The sequence below is a fragment of the Lissotriton helveticus genome, chromosome 11 (assembly GCF_964261635.1).
Source record: "Lissotriton helveticus chromosome 11, aLisHel1.1, whole genome shotgun sequence".
NCBI classification, from domain to species: Eukaryota; Metazoa; Chordata; class Amphibia; order Caudata; family Salamandridae; genus Lissotriton; species Lissotriton helveticus.
In genome coordinates this window covers 15,426,920-15,449,605 of record NC_136072.1, presented here as the reverse complement: position 1 = coordinate 15,449,605, position 22,686 = coordinate 15,426,920, and the positions used below count along the sequence as shown (strand labels likewise).

Sequence of the window (22,686 nt, the reverse complement as noted above, 5' to 3'; positions counted from 1 at the left end):
ACTTTCGGGATTCACAGAATAAACTTACTACTTTCGGTATTCACAGAATAGATTTAAGACTACTAACTCTAAATCCAAACTCGGGCCGTAAATTCCGGCCCGGAGGCGGAGCTTCCGGCTTAGGGGCGGAGCTTGCAGCCCGGAGGCGGAGCTTCTGGCCCGGAGGCGGAGCTTCCGGCCCGGAGTCGGAGCATGCGTTCCAGAGTTGGAGATTTCAGCATGGCAAAAATCCCCACCTCCGAGTCGGAAGCTCCGCCTCCAAGCCGCAAGCTCCGCCTCCGGGCCGGAAGCTCCGCCCCCAAGCCAGAAGCTCCGCCTCTGGGCCGGAATTTACAGCCCGAGTTCGGACTTAGAGTTAGTAGTCTTAAATCTATTCTGTGAATACCGAAAGTAGTAAGTTTATTCTGTGAATCCCGAAAGTAGTAAGTGCATTCTGTGAATACCAAATAGTAGTAAGTTTAGGATTTAGTCTTAAATTCATTCTGTGAATCGGGCCCCATGTTTGACAGAAAACTATTAACACGCATGATTTCCACATGCCCCTGGGATACATGGTGTGCTCGTCATGACTCTTATTTATGCTTTCAATTCATTTTCAGGATGTGAGGACATGCCTTTGTAATCCTGTAAGTGCTGCAACAATGTATTACTCATGTTATGGCCAGCCAATCGGGATTGACTAGTCTCCTTTAAATTGACCAATCAGATCATATCTAAACAAAAAGGATCCAGATATACCTAACGCCCTCAGGGCCAAAATGAGCCCCTCTTAAATGCTAATTTCTCAAACATAAGTGTCAAGATTTACACAAAACCTCAAAAAGTAAGCTTTCTTTGTAGGATTCTGACTTTCTGCCACATTTAGAGTTATTCAGTTTAGGTGTTTACGCTGTATTGGATAACAAAGTTTCCCATGGGAATTAACATGGGAGATCAATGTTTTGGGACACTCCTCTTTTCTTGAACCCTGCATGACATATACCCATAAAAAATGTTAATGAATGAGCTGGGGTGGATGAACTTTGTCTTGATAAAGGTTCGTACAGATTTGTCAAACATATGCATAGTTACAAAAAAACAAAAAATGTTCTTTGTATGGAAGCTCTGACCTAACTATATCTGTGTGTGTGTGTGTGGGAGGGAGAGTGGGGGCGGTTGGGTGCATGTGTGGGGGGGTGTGCATGTGTGTGGGTGTCCGTTTGTGGGATGTTATAGCTCAGCCATACGTTCTTTGAAAAGGCATCTTTGATTTGTCTGCAACTTTTGACACCATCAATGAATCTGCACTAAATATTAGAAATAACATAGCATAGTCTGCTAAGGCCAGGCATGCCACATTTTCATGCAGAAAAGAGGTCAAAGGGCAGTGGGAGTTGGATGTAGATATGTGTTTGAGGCATGTGGGCTGCTGAATTTATATCTATGCATAGATCGCCGCCTAGTGTTGGGTCCGGATGATTGCACATTGTTGTCCTGGAAGAGTCTTCGAAGTATCACGAGATAGGTGGCTCCTCCCTTGCACTACAGTGCGCATGGGCATCTTCTCCATCTTCAGATTGTTTTTTCCGCCATTGGGTTCGGATGTACCTTCTCGACTCCAGTTCGGAATATACTTTAACTACTTTTCGCAAGGCCAAAAGGCCTTAGAGGCGTCGGTATTGTCTCTCGTTTGGTGCTCAATACTTCATCCAGTTCTTCGAACAGGACGTCGAAAGCCGTATTGCCTTCGACAGCTAGGCCCCGACGAGCGTCGACGATGGAACGGAGCCCGTTCAAGAGATGCCCCGTCTGCAACTCCAAATACCCTCACATCGATGTGCGCCCGGTGTGCAACAAGTGCCTATCCCCGGACCACGACAAGGCCAGCTGCATGGCCTGTTCCAAGTTCCGGTCGAAAAAAACACTTCGGCTTTGACGCGCCGCGAGGCAGTCGGCCCAGCAAACGGCGCCAGACCCAGAAGATATCTTCGAGGCAGACGTCATCGAGGGCGCCGATCAAGAGGATCCAGACCGGCAGTCGGACCCCGCATCGGAGCACGACTCACAATATAGTGTGGACGAAGAACAAGACTACGTCCATAAAGAAGACATCGTCGAGGTAGGAGATGATGCAGACGCCATCAGAGCAGTCGATGACGACTCAAGCGATGAGCAAGGCCCATCCGCAATCGCGGGGCCCGATACTAACACTATACAATCCATGGCTCGGGTCGAGGCATCGCCGGAAGGCCTTAGCCAAGATCTTTACCCGCATTCTATAGCCCCGCGTCCAAGCCCGGCTAAGAATACTTCTACAGAGCCATCGGGCCATCAGCCACTTTAGACTGCAAAATCGAAACCGGAACCGACAGGAACTGTATCGAAACCGAAACTGCTTACGTCAGTCCTCGGATCGACAGCTTTGGATTCGTCGGATCCGACACCATCTAATAGTGTCGTTAACCCTTCGGGGTCACAAGGGGGCGTCGACCCAAAACACGGGACGCCGAAGCCTGTCTCTGCCGTCAAGCACATCGCGCTGACGCTGTTGACGCCGACGCCCAAAGTTGGCGACACTGGCAAAGGAATAAAGGCTAGGAAGACTGTCGATCCGAAACTTCCAGCCTTGGCGCCGATATCCAGCATGGCTTTCGAGTCGAACAGTACACCCGACCCGAAAGAGCACGTCGCGTCGAAGCAAAAAGGCGTACCTGTTGCACACCGACAGCTCGAATCGACGCAAGTCCACAAGCAGCCAAGTGATCCTAAAAAGTTGGTCGGATCGAAGACGGCGACACCCTCAAAAACAGTCGGCTCGTCTCCACTGCTTTCACAACCTATTAAATATGGACTGCCCCCAACCGCTCGACCAAAAACCGTCGAGCCACACAAAAGCACCGACACTACCAAGAAAGTGTCGGCAGTTTCCAGGCGTCAGTCCACTGAAGAGGAGGTCATTTTCCAACCACCCTCCTGTGACAATCAAACAAAACTGTTCATCGACTCGGATACAGGTAGACTCACCATTTATAAACGGAAAATAGCTCCTGAAAGAACTTTGGAGTCATACAAGATCCCTCTGAAAAGAAAGAGAGACTCAACAACCTCACCCGTTCTTTCTGAGCCTGTGGACTCCTATGAACAAGACTATTCCTATTCACCCACACGCACCTATGAAGATATAGGGGAGGGATACAATGGGGATGAGTTCAATTATCCTGCTGACACAGATCAGGATGAACAGCAGACCTGGACTGACCCTGTTGACCCTAGTGAGCCACAGACCACACCTGACCCTCAGTCCTATACCATCAAACCCTCGCCTACTGAAGATACTGCTGCGTTTAACGCTTTGATTAAAAGGGCAGCCAAAAACCATTATGTGGACATGCATGCTGACCCAGTAGAGGAAGATTTTTTTGTTTAATACTTTCTTAACTTCAGAAAGATCAGTAAAATCATTGCCTATGCTAAAAGGTGTCCTTAAACACGCTACTGACATCTTCAAGGAGACCACAAGGGCACGGGTTGTAAACCCAAGGATTGAAAAGAAGTACCGGCCTGCTCCTGTGGACCCTACGTACATCAAAGGCCAGCTTCCGTTGGACTCCCTCGTAGTAGCTAATGCTCGTAAAAGGGCAAACTCTCAAACCAGTAGTGATGCTCCCCCTCCAGACAAAGAATCCAAAATCTTTGAAGCATCTGGCAAGCGAGTAGCGGCTCAAGCAGCAAATATTTGGAGGATCTCCAACACACAAGCCCTATTAGCCAGATATGATAGGGCTCATTACGACACGTTAGAGCAGCTACTACAACACCTGCCTGAGACTTATAAGGAGGGAGCAGAAATGCTGATACAGGAGGGGAAATTAATTTCCAATGCGTCCATCAAGTGTGCGCTAGATGCAGCAGACACGGCAGCTAGGGCCATAAACACAAGTGTGATGCTTAGAAGGCATGCCTGGCTACGCATCTCTGGTTTTAAGCCGGAGATACAAACTACTTTACTCAACCAGCTGGTTAACCCTGATTTTCTCTTTGGCCCTGATGTAGACACAACCCTTGAGAAAATTAAAAAAGACACTGAGACAGCAAAATCCATGGGGGCTCTGCAATCACAACAGTTCAGGGGCAGTTCCTTTCATCGCCCCGGTAACAGGGGAGCCTCCAGAGGTCAAGCATCACAGCAAGCCCAATACAACAGAGGGGGCTCGCAAACCACCTATAACAAAAACAATAGGGGTGGCTATCGTGGGAACAGCACCAAAGGCAGAGGACGCGGAAATAATAATACCAGGTCCTCCGCCACCAATAAACAGTGACGTCTTGTGTCACTGCCCCCCGACCATATAACACCAGTCGGGGGAAGACTCCAGCAGTTCCTGCCAGTCTGGGAAGGCATAACCACAGACAGGTGGGTGAGAGACATTATACAACACGGCTATTGTCTAGAACTAACCTCCACTCCACCCAACATACCCCCAAGGCACCGTCCTATGTCCGCAGAGCACATGCACTTATTGCAGCAAGAAGTCCTCTGCATGCTGCAAAAAGGGGCCATAGAGCTCGTGCCTTTAAATCAGCAGGGTACAGGGGTGTACTCTCTGTACTTCTTAATCCCAAAAAAGGACGGGTCTCTCAGGCCCATTCTAGACCTCAGACCCCTCAACCAGTACATCTTGTCAGAACATTTTCACATGCTGACTTTACAACAAGTTCTACCATTGCTCAGTCTGGGAGACTTCCTAGCAACCCTAGACCTAAAAGACGCATATTTCCACATTCCCGTTCCCCAGGACACAGGAAATATCTCAGGTTCACCATAAACAACCATCATTACCAGTTCAAGGTCCTGCCTTTCGGGGTCACTACTGCCCCCAGGGTGATCACAAAGTGCTTAGCAACAGTGGCGGCGCACCTTCGGAGACAACACATCCACGTCTATCCTTATCTGTACGACTGGCTTGTTCAAGCAAAGTCAGCCCAGCAATGTGCCAGCCACATGTCGCGCACAATTCACCTCCTACACAGTCTAGGATTTTCGCTCAATTATCCAAAATCACACCTTCAACCCGCACATGTGCAACAATACTTGGGTGCGACACTCAACACTCTAACAGCGACAGCGCACCCAAACGCAGCCAGAGTCAACAGCATGCAATTGCTCATTCAGAAATTCAAGCCACAACACTCGCTCCCAGCTCAGGTTTTCCTGCGGCTAATAGGTATGATGGCCTCCTGCATCTTTATCCCTCACGCAAGGCTACACATGCGTCCGCTTCAGGAATGCCTGGCACTACAGTGGAACCAGGCTCAAGGGCATCTAAAACACCTAGTGTTGGTGACCGGTCGTGCATACAACTCTCTGCATTGGTGGAACACACAAAACCTTTGCAGGGGACGACCGTTCTAAGAGCCTGTACCACAGATAGTGCTGACAACGGACGCATCTCTCCAGGGTTGGGGAGCGCATGTCCTCCATTATACAGTGCAGGGACTATGGACGGCGCAGCAGCAAAAGATGCACATTAACCTGTTGGAGCTCATGGCAATTTTCATGGCAATTTAGGCCTTCAGGCTGCATCTGTGCAACAAAGTCGTGCTGATCCAGACGGACAACATGACTGCCATGTATTACATCCATAAGCAGGGGGGCACGCACTCTCCACAGCTGTCTCATCTAGCCCAGAGCATGTGGAAGTGGGCCATTCAAAGGAACATGTTTCTCATGGCGGAACATCTCCCAGGCAAAGACAACCAGATGGCGGACCTGCTCAGCAGGCACAGCCACCAGATGCACGAGTGGGAGATCCATCACTCAGTGCTACAACCATATTTCCAGCAGTGGGGTCATCCGGAAATAGACCTATTCGCCACAAAGGAAAACGCAAAATGCCAAACCTTCGCCGCCAGGTTCCCACACCCGCAGTCTCAGGGCAATGCGACATGGATGAACTGGTCAGGCAGATTTGCGTACGCTTTTCCTCCAGCACCACTCATACCGCTAGTGGCACGCAAGCTGAAGCAACACTCGATGACGCTCATCCTAGTTGCTCCAACGTGGGCACGGCAAGCGTGGTACACCACGTTCCTAGAACTTTCAGTGGTGCCTCACCAAGGGCTGCACCTCAAGCCCAGTCTCCTCACTCAGAACCGTGGAGACATTCAGCACCCAGATCCGCAACAGTTAAACCTTGCGATATGGCTCCTGAGGTCATAGAGTTTGGCTATCTCAACTTGCCCCCTTTCTGTATGGACATCATCAAGGAGGCTAGGCGGCCTACAACCAGGGCATGCTACGCGGCCAAATGGAAGTTATTTGTCATTTACTGTTCTACTAATGACATAAATCCGCTAGATGCATCCACGCAAAACATTATATGTTCTTTGTTGCACCTATACAAATGTAATCTGACATATAGTTCCATTAGGATTCATTTGGCCGCAATGGCAGCTTATCTTCAGAACAGACAGCATCTTTCTCTTTTTAGAGTGCCGGCCATTAAAGCTTTTATGGAAGGACTCAAAAGAGTGATTCCTCCCAGACACCCTCCTTCACCTGTCTGGAATCTAAACATAGTTCTCACCAGACTAATGGGACCACCCTTTGAACCTCTTCACTCTTGTGAGATACAGTTTCTAACATGGAAAGTGGCTTTTCTAGTGGCAATCACATCGCTAAGGAGAGTTAGTGAGCTTCAAGCCCTAACTTTCCAAGAGCCATTCATACAAATTCATGCTAATCGGGTGGTGCTGCGTACCAACCCGAAATTCATGCCTAAGGTGGTGTCGCAGTTCCACATTAACCAAACTATAGAACTGCCCGTTTTCTTCCCAAATCCAGACTCGGTTGCAGACAGAGCACTGCACACTCTAGATGTCAAAAGAGCTCTCCTGTATTACATAGACAGGACAAAGGATTTCAGGAAGACTAAGCAACTGTTTGTTGCCTTCTCTCCACAACACAAAGGCAACCCCATTTCAAAGTGAGGTATAGCCAGATGGATCGTTAAGTGCATACAAATCTGTTATCAAAAAGCAAAAAGCACATTAACAGTTCCCCCAAGAGCGCATTCCACACGCAAGTTAGGGGCATCCATGGCTTTCCTAGGTAACATTCCTCTAGAGGATATATGTAGAGCAGCCACATGGACCACCATACACACATTCACCAAACACTACTGCCTGGATGTACACTCCAAACAGCAAGCTGCTGTAGGTCAGGCTGTTCTCAGAACTCTCTTTCAGACTGCCGCAGCTGGAACGGGCAACCGCCGCTAAAGAGGATACTGCTATTTATTCTATGCATAGATATAAATTTAGCAGCCCACATGCCTTGAACGGAATATGCTACTTACCAGTATGCATCTGTTCTTGGCATGTAGGGCTGCTGACATTTATATCGCCCGCCCTCCTTCCCGGTGCCTGTCGCAGCTGTAGCACTCAGAATCATTCTCAGGCATGGTCATCAATTACTGTGTTACACTCCATCTCTGCCACAATGGCGAAAAACAATCTGAAGATGGAGAGGATGCCCATGCGCACTGTAGTCCAAGGGAGGAGCCACCTATCTCGTGATACTGCGAAGACTCTTCCAGGACAATAATGTGCAATCATCCGGACCCAACACTAGGCGGCGATCTATGCATAGATATAAATGTCAGCAGCCCTACATGCCAAGAACAGATGCATACTGGTAAGTAGCATATTCCTTTCCTATTTTAATTTAATGGGAAATCTTGCGCATTCAGGACAAAGCGCTGAACATATTTTCACCAAACCTAAAATCAAATAGAACTTTACTCTAAATGTGTGTTTTTGTTGGTTTGAAGTAAATCTGCCAAGCTGGGTTGAAAGTGTTACGACTTTTGTACATTTCGGCCGCTTTGCATTAGTAAAAATTTTGTGAAGCCAAAAATAAAAAATAGGAATTTGATTGGACATGAGTGTCTTTTCTCTCATTGTTCCTTTTGGGCTAATTAAAATGTAACCTTTTCTATATTCATTTATTATTAGTTATCTATCTGAATTTAAATGTTCTTCTTTTTTAGATATAAATGTGTCTCTCATAATTTTCCCTCCTATTGCATTTACTTTCTAAGCACTGTGTGTGTATTACCTATACAAAAACTTCTAAACATCAGTGTCACTTACTAAGTGGAATATTTTTGGATTTATTTGGATTAGATAATGCATCAATCAATCAACAGTATTTGTAAAATGCAACATTGTCATCCCGAGGGGTGTCTGGGCACTGTGTCTCTGTCGAAGAGCCAGGTCTTGAGTCTCTTTCTGAAGTCTTTCTGCGGAGGGTTGTACACATACCTTACGATGTTTCTCATTAGATGTCCTGTTTGCTTGTTATTCCCAGGTGAACTCAGTATGGCAAACCTTGCCCGTCACCCTGGCAGAAGGATCAGTGACAGTAGCGAGGAGTGGGCGATACATCGTTCTTGAGACAGATTTCCATCTGACGGTTATGTACGACACTGACCACACTGTGGAGGTGAAGGTCCCAATCACTTACTTCAACAAGACCTGTGGCATGTGTGGAAACTTCAACAACCATAGACAGGATGATTATATGATGCCCAATGGACAACAAGCCCAGAGCACCAACCAGCTCGGAAACAGCTGGCAGGTCCCTGACGATGACCCCAATTGTGGCCCACACCCAACACAGATTCCTCCCACACCTGGCCCCGATTGCGACCCTGCAAAAGAACAACAATACACGCGCCTCTGTGAAGAGATAAAAAACCCAAATGGGCCCTTTGCATTGTGTAACTCAGTGATCAATCCTGATGACTATCTGGAGAGCTGTGTGTTCGATCTGTGTCATTTGGACGGTGATAGCATGACATTGTGTATGGCGCTGCAGGCCTATGCTGACGCTTGTCAACATGCGGGAGTCCCGATCGCTCCTTGGCGAAACTCCACCTTCTGCAGTAAGTATTTTGCTGGAAAGTAACAATTAAGATGCAAACCTCAGTCAACTAATAATGTATTCATTTATTGATTTAGATGTGTATTTACTTTGTGAGCTAAGCCCAACCAGTGGCTTCCTCTCTAACACCTGAGATACCTGAACGGGCCCAAAAAAGGGGGGAGTGGAGACCCTTGCGGATTGACATTGGGTACATCAGCTTTTTCAGCAGGAAAATGTTGAATGTATGTTTTTATATTTTTGGACAAACCATGATTCCATGGTGTCTCCAACTGCACATCTTACTAGGGGGCCTTCAAAGCCATGCAGAAGGCCATCCTGGAGGCGGGGAGTCTTTTGTCTACTTGGAGGTTGTCCAGGAGTTACAGAGCAGGGCAGGAGGGTACTTTATTAGTTGGTGGTTGCTGCTGACTTACAGTTTAATAATTCGCAAACACAAAATGAGTCCTACCAATGAGCATTATGCATTGCACGTCACACTTAATGTATGACTTTCGTGCATCAAACTTTTTTTATTTGTTGTTTGAATTTATCGCCAAATTAATTCAGCGAAGCAGAGGATGATGTACCAGAGCCAGAGCAGCAGAAATTCCTGCTGAACAGAATCCTGCAATGATGAAATCCCAAGTGGTAATGCTGCTGCATAACATACACAATAGAGCAACACGAGGTAGTACAGTGGCAGCAGACTAGAGCATTAACTTATTATAACACACAGCATGCATCTAATGTTCCCTCCTATGAAGACTTCTGGTGATACCACCGGTTAATCGATGTTATTTCATTGTCTTCTTTCAGATATCCCTTGTGATGATCCCAACAGCCACTATAATGCCTGTATGACTGCCTGCCCTGCTACGTGCCTCGATCCAGTCCTTCGGAACTGCTCCAAGCCTTGCGTTGAGGGTTGCGAGTGTGATGAAGGGTTCGTACTGAGCGGGGCATCCTGTGTTGCTGTTTCTGACTGCGGCTGTTGGTACAACAACCATTACTACAATGTGAGTACCGTGTCCAGTGCCCACAAACAATGTGTTCCTATGACTAAGGTAACAATTCTATTAATTTCATGAACATGCTTCTCTTGCAGAAAGGAGAGAGCTTCGTGGAAGAGAACTGTGAAAGCACATGCAAATGCATGGGGAACAACAACATGCAATGCAATGCCTCATCCTGCACTCACAATGAAATCTGTAAGATTCACAATGGTTACTGGAGTTGTCAGACGGCTAGCACTGCCACCTGCCACATCTATGGAGACCCCCACTACACAACATTCGATGGAACACTTCACCATTTCCAGGGATCCTGTAACTACACCGTCACCGAGACCTGTGGAAACTCCTCCACCAGATTCAGTGTTACCACCCGCAATGAGCACCGCGGCAGCCCAAGCTGGACCGCCCTGAACTCCGTAGCACTCACTGTGGATGGCAATCACATCGCCCTGAGGAAGAACAGACTGGTTTATGTGAGTAAACTTTAATTTTGATTTGTAATTGTTGCCTTTGTTACTCTGTGGTAATTTCATTATTTTCTACTGCACCATGACCACTGCACTAATACTAAAAAGATTTTTTTTAATTAAATTCATCCATCCATCCATCAAACTCATGGTTCCTTTAGAGGTGAAGGAACTGTTAAGTTTCTATCGGTGAAGCTTCAGTCTGCTTTCGAAATGTAAACCCTTGGCAGTTCATCAATGTTCTCTAAGCGCTCCGGTTACAGTCGTGTTCACCCTGAAATATTTAGTTCCAACAATCATCACCAATTAACGTTTTCTCATGAGTGCCACCGGAGATCAGGTGGTGCCAGGAAAGAAAATGTTGTAATGCCCTTGTTACACAAACAGAAAAATCCCTAAGCATCAGGGACATTTGTCTTTTCCCTTATGGGAACTATCCCTTGTAAAATGGAATCCTTCAATTTACCAGCATGGTAACCAGCCTCGCATTCAACAGTAATGGAAATACATTTGCTGTACCTGCTGGTCCACCTTAAGATTTGAGATCCCTTCTACGCAGGGAACTCGTAATACTATACGTTACTGGTTTAAAAATCTTATTGTACGTCATGTCTGAGAGCCACAGCACACAGGTGGCCATGAAGTGAGATATCGGGTGTCTGCGGTCCACAGATGCCTCAAACATTGCTGTGAAAACAAACTTCAAAGTGGGACAAATGAGCCTACGAATGTCCTGCTTTTCTTAGTAGCTTCCCCCATTAATCTGATCTTCCAGTGGTCAGAAATGTCCTAACTTCACCAGAAGTTGAATATGTTCTTCCTGGATGCTACAATTACTTCCATAATTTGAGGGACTGGGACGGCCAACTGCAGTCAGCTGTGGTGTGATGCTAGAACTGGTCAGATATTTCCCTGTTCATGAAGCAGAAATTTAACGTCTTTTTGAAACACTAGTTCCAGTGTTGGGCCACAAATTTAAGTTTCCAAATTAATTTGAATTCCGTTATATATTACAAGTTCACAAAGTGGATTCTGCCCCAGATTCTTCAGCCAAGACACCCAAACATGCTGTTTAACACACTGTCAGTTTTGTCAATCTTGCAGTAAAGCACATTCAGGGATGTTACTGCTAACAAATGCACATCTGGCACAATACAAAGGTGTTGCAATTCTTCACATTATCAGCCTAGTTAACAAGACACACTTACCTAATAGCAGAAAGAGCATCTTGTGAATCAAAATGGTTTTAGTCCAACAAGTTAGCCCTCCGAAACCTACATATCAGTGCTGCTGTGATGCTTTTCAGATTACACAGGTGGGTGGTGTAAACCCAGAATCAATCCCATCTGGGGCAGTTGACAACAATGACACTTGCACACGTTCACTATGGGCATAAGTAAAAGTCAGATAAGTCATTTGGTGTTTGTTTCTTACACACCAGGATTTAGAGGTGGAAATGGTTTTAGGAGAGTAGGTTTGACAAATAGTTAATTTGAAGAAGTTTCTCTTGTTCCTTGTGCTGCCCCCCCCAAACTAGCCAGTTAAATCACTCAAGAGATTCTCACTTGAGTTCCTTAATAGACTCCTTAAAAAAGACTGGGTTGTTACTGATATTCACACATCTTCTGTATCATTAGCTGAACAGTGCCTCAACCCTCCGTCATCCCCTATCATTCTATCCGAGGTTTCTGCTTCCTGCCCAGAAGCCACACTTACTTACTAACCCCGGGTAGCAACAACACTCTCCTCAGATGCCTTGTCAATGTCCTAGCCTCCTGTGCTGTCACTTCTAAAGAGACCATAACATTGTGCACTTTTGAGGTAGGACACATACCCCAAAGCTCCACTTCTTGACTCTGGAAAATACTCCATGCTTGAAATGTAAGTCCTTATCTCCCTCTGACCCTAAGACACTGAATGATCTTATACCCTAGACACACATCCTGCTCTTATCACCAAGACACACTGCTTGCTCTTAGCACCAAGACACACTGGCTGCTCTTAGCACCAAGACAGACTGTCTGATCTTATTCTGCACTGACCCATCAATGTTAAGCAGTAAACCACCCTCGTCCCAAGCTGGTTTAATGTTTTATTTTTTAATTTTCCCATTAGATCGATCACGTATTGGTCAATGTACCAGCCTATATTTCGGGAGTGAACATATCACTTGCTGGCTCCTACGTCGTGGTGACCACAGACTTTGGACTCGAGCTTCAGTTTAATGGCGACCACGAGCTCTTTGTCATAGTGAAGGAATACCACAAAGACAAGTTGTGTGGATTGTGTGGGACCTACAATGACAACAAGAAAGATGACTTCATGAAACCAGGTGGCGCCGTGGTTCAAGACGTCAACGACTTTGGAAACAGCTGGAGGGTGCCTGATGATGAATGGAAGTAAGTACCTTCTCAGATGACACTAAGTGTTAGCAAAAGAGAAGACCCCGAGAATACAATATGACAAACGACTGTGGTCATCCAAAGTTTCTTCACACTGACACAGATTAGTGATGTTTCCAAGCTTTGCACTTTAGAAAAGTGTGCACAATTTCTGAGATTAGATTTGCTGTCATATTTTTAAAGTTGTTCTGTACATTGCAAGATAATTTTTACCACTTTGTGAGATGATGTTCACTGTAATAAAACACAGCAAGATGAAAATATATGCAAAATCTTTACTATGTGCCATGTCTGGTGCAAAAGTTATAATTTGCACACACATTTTGCAAAGTGTAAATATTCATAATTTTTAACTTTGCAAACATTTTCATAGCATTTGCAAAATTTACTCGAAACAACTATATCCACTCCTATTTACCTACAATACATTTGTAAGGTGGATTTACTATAGTAATAACAGGAAGTTAGATGAGATGTGTTATGTTTTTGTTTACATAATGAAGGTGATCCTTTGCTGTTGGAGCATCTGGTATTACTTCGAATGCGCAAATGAAGCACAATGATGTGCACGTTGTAGTACATGGCATTCATGAAGGTCTTTTCCTGAAGAAGGGACCTGTGTGGTATCAAATACTCATGCACTTTAGGACTGTCGTACTGATGTAATGTTCCGATAGGTGGATAGCTGTTCCACATACATGATAACTTTGTTAAGTGAAAGACTTGTCTATTTCTACATAATTGCTCATTGGCCAATATTTATAACCTTTTCCGGAAAGTCCCTCTTGCATTGCCACAATTACTGATGCATCCTTGTGTGTCCATTAGTTGCAGTTCTACGATAATCCCACCCATAGTGTGCTCACCATCCTTGGAACAAGTGTACAGAGAGCAGTGCAAGATCCTAACTACAGGAACTGGCCCCTTCGCTCCCTGCCATGCGCTTATACCACCTCACTCATACTTTGAGAGCTGTGTCTATGACGTGTGCGCCAATGGAGGGAGCTCTGAGCAACTCTGCCAAGCCCTGGGCTCCTACGCGTCAGCCTGTGAAGTGGCCGGAGTACACCTGGGAGACTGGAGGAAGGGGACCGTCTGTGGTAAGTTATTCTTAGTTTAATCATTTTATGCATGTTTAATATATACTTTTTACGCTATTTGTTTTATTTCAAATATAGAAGAATATATGGTGTTTAGGATATATATTAGGAGTCATTTCACTTCACTGTGGCGTCTGCTTCCAGAAAGCAAATGACCCAAACATTAAACTCTGTAAAGTGCCCGAGGAAAAGCAGACAAGAAATTGATTTGCACACTGACCATGTGAGCATGCGTGTGCACTGTATTGATCTCCCACGCAAGCCTAGGTGCTGTGGAGACCATGCAACCAAACCTGGATACTGCCTCGGCCCGCAAGCATTCCTAGGCATGGTACACACCCTACAAGACTCCATGGAAGTGTTGATCCCTGAACACCACAGAGACATCATAAGCATTCCAAGGCACAGCACTGACCCCGCAAGGATGCCTAGGCATTGCAATCAAAACAGTGACCCTGCGAGTATCCTGAAGGAAGTTCTTGATATCAAAATGTATATAAAAATACGACTTATTTTTCTAAATTTGTCTTGGATTTATTCTGGAGTGTGTATCTCATTTATTGCCTCTGTGAGAACAACAAATGCTTATCAGTACCCTCTGGTAAGCCTAAACTGTTCGCCCACATTACCACGAAAGAGAGCATTTAGTGTTTTCATGTTTGCCTCTGTAAACCATTAAGGGTTGCTTGGACTCCTTACACATTGTACCTCGTGTTGGGATAGACCAGCTATTCTCTACCATTCCATGTGTTTATTTGTTGAAAAACAAGCCTCATGATCATCTTATGAAGTGAGAAAAATAACTTGGGAATTTCCTTGTACACTCATGTGAAATCCTAAAGCTATTCTTATTTCTCCTAAGTACCCCAATTCCTTCTTTATATTTGGGTCAATTTTACTGCATTAAGATATATTGATAAGGTGGAGAACTCCTCACATATCAACAGAAGAAATTAATTATATGAAATAGCTATACAAGGCAATGGGTACTGATAAAGGCATTCTGTTTAACATGGAACAAACGCTTTATCACTGAAGTCTCAATACTGTGTTGATTTAATGAAATAGAAAGGGGGAAGACATGTGAAAGGATTATGTCAAACAAATAACAAAGACAAAATGATGACGTTCAAGGTGTGCTCTTTTTAAAGGCATTAGCAGCTACAAAATATATAGAAGTTTGATGAAAAAATAATTATAGGAATTGTATAATTGTTTTTATATTGTATATTGTAATTGAAGTGTGTTGTATTTTAGCTAGCTCTCAACAAACTTATAAAGGAGCCTTCAGTTAGATATATGAATGGCCCTTTCTTCCAATGATGAGGATTCCTGGGAACCAATCCTGAAAGAGAGACATATGTTTCTTTACGAGATACAAAGAGTGATATATAGAGCATGGTGTGATTTGTGGAGTAAACATATTAATGGACTGGAACTGACATGTTTTTTTATTACAGATGTGGATATTTCTACCACAACTACCACAATCACAACCAACTCCATTGCTACAATTACCAGCAGAATGAGTGGCAGTACGACAATAACCACAGAATCAGGTAAATATAGGACATCAAGTCCATCCCATCATAATAAGTGAAATTCCAGTTCTCTTCAATGTCTCACGTGGCTGAAACTATAGTTTGCTTGCTTCAGCAACTGAACCTTTCGTGGAAAGCATTGATGCTGTCAAATACATGAATTTATACATAATTAAACAAATGTTGTATAAAATACAAACAAGTTAACAGAGGTAGGATCACTGGAGATTTAATTGTATTATATGATGTATACATCACATGGGAGTACAATCAGTAATATATAATCTTAAGTATTCTTTTTTCTTTTTACAGGTATGTTCTAACATTTGATTGTGCATGTCATTTAAATGATGATATCATTCCTCACTTGTAATAATATATTACACGTGAACAGTGGTGTCACACTTCCAGCTGTGAAAATATTTCCTCAGAATCTGCGAACAGCCACCCAAGCTCAGTTAGTACATCACTAGAAAGGATAAAAACAAACATCTAAGTCTTCAATCGCATTGCGATTGTATTGCCTTCAAGTGTTTTGTCCATATTTCCCATTCAAATTCTGCCTCCTCGGAGAGCAGCGTCACAGCCCTCTGTGTATGGATGTATGTTGGTCTTTTGATAGAACAAACCTAGTCAGAGGCAACCGAGCTCTACAGCGATACCTGGTTACTGGTAGGATCAGTGATCATAACCACAATGGAGATGAAAGGGGGTCCTGAGTTCCTGTTTAGAGGCGGCTCTTCTGCAGCGATCCAATGTGCTGTTCTCTGAAGGTGTTTCGTCTTCAGGCATCTAATTAGAGGGAGGGTTCGTTGGTCCTGGTAATTATGGTGATTTGTTTTGTTATTTTTTTACAACTTTTGTTTCCAGTCTGGTGCTCTCCTGTTTGTTAGTGTGTTGAGAGCCATTGATATGTTGAGCTTGTCAGCCAGATTGGCATGAGGGCTCTTTGCGTGGTTTAGTTGATGATGTAAGTGTCCTTCAAGATACTGCGGGCAGTTACGGGGATTCATCTGAGTTGCATTAGAGAAGGGGATATATGACCAAATTTCTCCAGCCAGTCAATGAGCCCTATGCCTGGTGTGTATCATGGCTTTAAAGGGAAGCCATATTTGAGCTGTTTGTTTTTGGTGAATAGCATTAATTCATTAATGGCAGTATGTTGTAGCTAAACTATGTTTAAACATGTACTTTCCCAATGTGGCTGAGAAAGGTTTGGTTAAGCTGTGCTGGCGGCAGTATGATCAATGGGAGAACGCTGGCACATGTCTGGCTGCAAAGTTACACCAGAGCGACTCTCTCCTATATATGATGCATGTTGACTCATCGCTTTGACACACCGGGTCACTTTGCCTCTTATTATATTTCCTTGTACACCTCAGAACATAAGGCAATGGCCAAAATCAATACTTTTCTCAGCCTCACACCTCCCCACTCTGTCAGATGAGAGGCAGGCACTCCTCGAGTGAGAGATCACTGAAGAGGTGCCTGATGTTTCTCTGCCTTGCCAGCATGCAGATCACCAGGGGGGGGTGAGTTTCCTGGTGAGTTCTATAACACAGGTAGGATCCTATTAGTACCGATGTTAACCTGGGTATATTGATAAGATGAGATTTATGGATCACTGGGGGTATCTATAAAAGAAGGCAGCCACCCCTGTATCCCCTGAGTGTTGGCTTTTTCATTGGACTCTGAAAAAAGCATTTGATGTAGTTGGATGGGCATATCATTTTTGTGTCCTGCCTAAGAAGAGGTTAGGTAAGGACTGCCTGGGTAAGGTGCCTCTTTTTTATGAGTCACCCACTGCAGACATCAGTTGGCCTAACGGCTAGGGCGCTCGACCTCGTACCTGAGGATCTGGGTTCGAGTCTCGGTAACGACACCAAAACCTCCTGTGATTCTAGGCAAATCACTTAATCTCCCCGTGCCTAAAATGAATGTGTGACTTCATGTAACGTAACTGGTGTTATGTAAAGCGCTCTGATACCCCATTCGGTTTGGGTCTAGTTCACGCTATATAAAACTCTGAAAAAAAAATAAAAAAATTGTGGAGGCTTTATGTCCAGAATGAGATAGTGAGCTGTACTCAGCAGTGATGCCCCTGACCCCCTTCTTGCTTTACTTGGAGCCTTTGTTTCTCACTTTATCTGTCAAATAGATATTTAGCTTCACCAGTGATGAGCTTCACAACATTACATTTCTATTTCCTACATCAGTATTAAATAAAACCATTTTTCATTTGTAGGCCGACCTCCAACTGATGCCCCCGTTATATCCACACTGCCCCCCACTACCCCAACCAGAACAACGCCTTCAATTTCCACCACCTCACCTCCAAGTTCAGGTAAACATCTGACCTCACCTTAATTCATCTTTTTCATGAATTTTTAAATATGATCATGTATCTTTGCTGCACTATCTTGTGCATGGATTCTGTTGCGATCAACATTTAGGAAAGGCAATACTTTCCAGGAGAAAGATGATGTTCGAGGCATATGAGCAGTAGAACATATGCTTCAGCATAGATCGCCATCTGGTGTTGGGCCCGGATGTTGGCAATTTGTTTTTGTTCGAAGAAGTCTTGTAGTCACAAAGTAGGTGGCTCCTCCTTTTGGTGATAGTGCGCATGGGCATCAACTCCATCCTTAGATTGTTTTGCCATAAAGGGTGATGATGGAGTTAGTAAAGTAGTAAAGGTAGATGTCCATGTAACTTATCTCTAAGTAAGATATCACTGCAAAAGGTATCCGGGGAGGCGGGTGGGTGCATATAACTTTACTGCACTATATGCGAAGAACAGATGCATACTGGGTAAGTACCATTTCCCGTTCGAGGCATATGAGCTATAGATCATATGCTTTAGCATAGACTATAAAGCAGTTATTTCTGAAGCGGTGGCCAACCTGTAGCTGTTGCAGTGGTTTGAAATAGTGTTTGTAAAACTGCCTGGCCCACACTAGCTTGCTGTTTTGCTAACACATCCACACAGTAATGTTTTGTGAATCTGTGTATTGTAGACCATGTTCCAGCGCTTCAGATTTCAGCTATGGGTATGTTTGCTAAGAATACCATAGAAGCCCCTAGTTTGTGTGTAGAATGCCCTCTAGGGGAAATTGTTTGTGTGCGTTTAGCTTTGATGTAGCATAATTGAATGCATGTAACTATCCACCTTACAATGCCTGATTTTGATATGGGATTGCCTTTTTGTGGTGGAGCAAAAGCAACAAAGAGTTGTTTGATTTACCTAAAAGGTTGTGTTCTTTCTATGTAGTAAAGTAATGCTCTTTTAACCTCTAATGTGTGATGGGCACGTCCTGCCACTGAATCTGGTTGAGGGAAGAACACAGGCAACTCAACAGATTGGTTGATATGAAAGGCAGAGATTACTTTAGGTGGGAATGTGGGGTTTGTTCTAAGAACCACTTTTCTTTGATGTATTTGCAAAAATGGTTCCTCTATGGTTAGTGCCAGAAGCTCACGACTCTTCTTAGAGAAGTGATGGCTATTAGGAAGGCTACCTTCCAGGTAAGAAATTGTATTTCACATTTGTCTCTACCGCTGTATACGCCAAGAACAGATGCATACTGGGTAAGTAGCATTTTCTTTATCCGTCTTCAATTGATCATTTGTGGTCAGCTTAGATGCTGCTCTCAGGATTGAGGCCCGTCATGGTCAGGGATTATGATTTTTAAATTAGTGACTTTTGTATTAGTCATTTGTTTTAATCCGACCTCATTCTTACTAGTTAATGTATCTGTTGTAGATATCAGTGTTGTCTGCTTTTCTTTAAAGCTATATCACAATTCTATAAACTTGAATGTGAGGAATTAGTCTGCACGGGGTAAAAATGATCTTCCGGTGCATCTGCAATGTCGCTGACATAGATATTTAAAAGGGTGGCTTTACCCTGGTATGGTCCGGAGTTCATCTCTTCTCCCTAGAGTGCAGTTCATTCATCTCCACACCATGTCTCTCATCCCTTAGCCCCTCCTAGTTCAATTCTTTCTCAACTTGACCAAGGATTATTTGCCGCTTCGCTTATCTAAGAATCTTCTATTCTGATCCAAAGCAGAGTCTGTGAAGGAATGTAGCCATACCACACCCATCACACCGGAATAACCTCTCTCCCTGCAGACCAATGATTTACTATCCAAAAAATTCACACGCAACCTTCACCGTATTCCTCATGGCGAACTCGAAACAACAATTAAAGCTCACTTAGATTTACCACCTCTCTCTGACAGCACAAATGACCTTACCGACCATTATAACAACTCTATTCTTCAAGCCCTAGACAAAATTGCTCCTATCAAACTTAAACAACAAAAAAACATACCCCCTAAGACCTGGTTCAACTCCGAACTAAATAATGAAAGACGGTCTCTAAGACATTCTGAAAGGGTCTGGAGATCCCACCCAAACGCTGACAATCTGACTATCCTTAGAACTACTCGAGCCCAGTACAAAAAACACATATTTAATGAAAAAGCCTCCTTTCTACGATCTCAACTTGATCAAGCCAGAAACCGCATCAGAGAACTCTTCAATATTGTAAAAAAACAAACATCCACTGGCCCTCCTAAAATATTAGCCTCCACCGACAAATGCGAAGAAATTGCTAGCTTCTTTACGAACAAAATCAACATGATCAAACTATCCTTCTCTTCCCTCCCTCTGTCACCCCATCCTACCACTACCCTACACACTCTTCCTAACACTCATAATTCTATGTCGATCAGTTCCTCCACTTCGACCGATACCTCGGATTCCCCACATGATCTACCCCTGCCTAACACCTTTCATATAACAAACTCCCCGCTAAAAACAATGCCTCTTGGAACGATTTCAGTCCAGTATCCGAATCTTTGATCACTAATATCATGGGCAAACTCAAACCGTCTGCACACTCCAAAGATCGTCTCCCCGCCTTACTAGCGCAAGAACTTAAATCTACCATTGCCCCTATATGGACTAAAATTATCAACTCCTCTCTCTCCACAGGCTGTGTTCCTGCTTCCCTTCAACTTGGCCAAATCGCGCCTATTCCCAAAAACACCACAGCTGACCCCAATGATCCAAACAACCTTCGTCCCATCTCTAACCTTCCCTTCCTCTCCAAAGCCCTAGAAAAATGCGTCCTAATGCAACTAGAGAAACATATTGTCTCATTCAACCTCCTTGATGTCTTCCAGTCCGGCTTTAGAAAGGGATGCAGACAGTACAGAAACTGCTATGCTTAATATCATAGACGACATTCATCGCTCCCTAGACAAAGGAGAATCCTCAATACTTATCCTTCTCGACCTCTCAGCTGCATTTGATACCGTCCACCACCCCACCCTTCTCAGCACTCTCAAAGATAGATTCGGCTTGGATGGCACGGTATTCAAATGGTTCTCCTCATTCCTGCAAAACAGATCTCAACAAATCAAACTTAGCCACTTCCTCTCCAAACCCCAATCTGTTTCTCTTGGTGTTCCTCAAGGTTCCATCCTCTCCCCTACCCTATTCAACCTGTTCATGGAACCACTCACCCTCATCCTCAAACACTCTAACATCAGTTACCATCTCTATGCTGATGACACCCAATTATACTACAAGATCAAATCTCACAAAGACATCCTTCACCTAAATGAGACACTGACCAAAATTCAAACCTGGTTCCATCTGAACCATCTCAAACTTAACCCCAAAAAAACAGAAATCATAATTTTCTCTCCCAAAAACAATCCCCAGCCCATCCAACTCTGGTTAAATGACATGAAAGCACTAAACTGCCCTCTCTCCACCTCTAATACTGTTAAGTCCCTTGGCATCAGTATTGACCAAAATCTCAAACTCATACCCCACATTAAAAATGCATCCAAAAGCACCCTTTTCACCCTTCTCCACCTCAAAAAACGTAAACCTTTTATTCCAGCAGAAGATTTCAAACTTGTTGTCCAATCACTGGTCCTCTCCAGGATCGACTATGGCAACGCCACTTTGACTGGCACCCCTAAAGTCCATCTTGCTCCAATTAAATCCGTCCTTAACCTTGCTGCGAGACTCATCTCAGATTGCAGAAAATTTGATCACATCTCCCCCATCCTCAAAAATCTCAAGTGGCTACCAATAGAAGGAAGATCCACTTACAAAATTGCCTGCATCACGCATAAAGCTCTCCACCAAAACACCCCTCCCTATCTTACAACAAAACTTCAGAATGCAGGTTGTTCCAGACCCCTGAGAAGCACAAACTCACTTGTCCTGATCCCACCTAGACTTAAATATCAGAAGACCCAATCCTGCGCGTTCTCGGGTAACGCTCCCACAATCTGGAACTCACTCCCAAAGGATATCCGCTGCAACCCCTCCTACCATCTCTTCAAAAAAGAACTTAAAATACTGCTTCTCAACAAATACTGGGGGACCTAATGTCACTGACACTATGCATGTTCATAGCATCATGATACCCAGCACTACGATAACATCCCTGGTCACTCCTCTCTCTCTCCCCTATTATACTCTCCCTTTCCTCCTCCATTATACTCCTTCCTACTCTTTCTCACCCTCTCTCCTCTTCCCTCTCTCCCCTTTCCTTCTTTATTTATACACATTTTAAATTTCGATTTCCATGCTTCTCCACATTAGCCATGTCTGAACTCTCTGCCACAATGAAACGTTTTCTTGCTTGTTTTTATTCTACCTCATTGTTTTTGTTTTGCACCTTCACTGTTAAGCGCTCTGATACTCTTGGGTCCAGCAGCGCTATATAAAACCTTTGAAATAAATAAATAAATAAATAAATGATGCCATTAAAATAAAAATGAAGGCTATAATTCTCTATTTAGTTATGTTCTATTTTCTATATATACTACCTTTGACTATCAGTAGGGTCTGTTTCTTTCTGCTAACTATTACTATATTGACTGAAAGTTTATAATCGTAAAAGAAGTGCTGATTTTTGTACAATTGGAAGTGGGCGGTTAGTACGCATTGTGATGGGGTGATCAAACAAAGGTGCAGACCCTTCTGACTGGTGTTTTATGCAGAGCTTTCCTCTTTATTTTTCTGAAGGCACCCCACCATCACATTGTCCCTTGTCCTGCTCCTTTGACAAGGACTTCTGTAACTGGACACAGTCTAAGACAGATACACTTGACTGGAAACGGAACAGAGGGTCGACTCCAACCCAATCTACTGGCCCTTCGTATGACCACACCACAGGAGGTAGGTGCACAATAGAAGTTTGATCTGTATGTCAACTGTTTAT

At 44.1% G+C, this 22,686-nt stretch overlaps 1 protein-coding gene across 1 annotated transcript in view; it reads left to right on the top strand.

Moving 5' to 3' along the window:
• The window catches only part of LOC144791347 (uncharacterized), a 363,412-nt gene that overhangs the window by 203,192 nt on the left and 137,534 nt on the right, over positions 1–22,686 (top strand). Inside the window, exons 58-65 of the mRNA XM_078666025.1 lie at positions 8,351–8,927; positions 9,725–9,924; positions 10,014–10,394; positions 12,504–12,787; positions 13,619–13,890; positions 15,351–15,449; positions 17,677–17,775; positions 22,491–22,643. Of these exons, the coding sequence (XP_078522151.1) occupies positions 8,351–8,927; positions 9,725–9,924; positions 10,014–10,394; positions 12,504–12,787; positions 13,619–13,890; positions 15,351–15,449; positions 17,677–17,775; positions 22,491–22,643 (2,065 nt within the window). The remainder of the gene's footprint in view (positions 1–8,350; positions 8,928–9,724; positions 9,925–10,013; positions 10,395–12,503; positions 12,788–13,618; positions 13,891–15,350; positions 15,450–17,676; positions 17,776–22,490; positions 22,644–22,686) is intronic.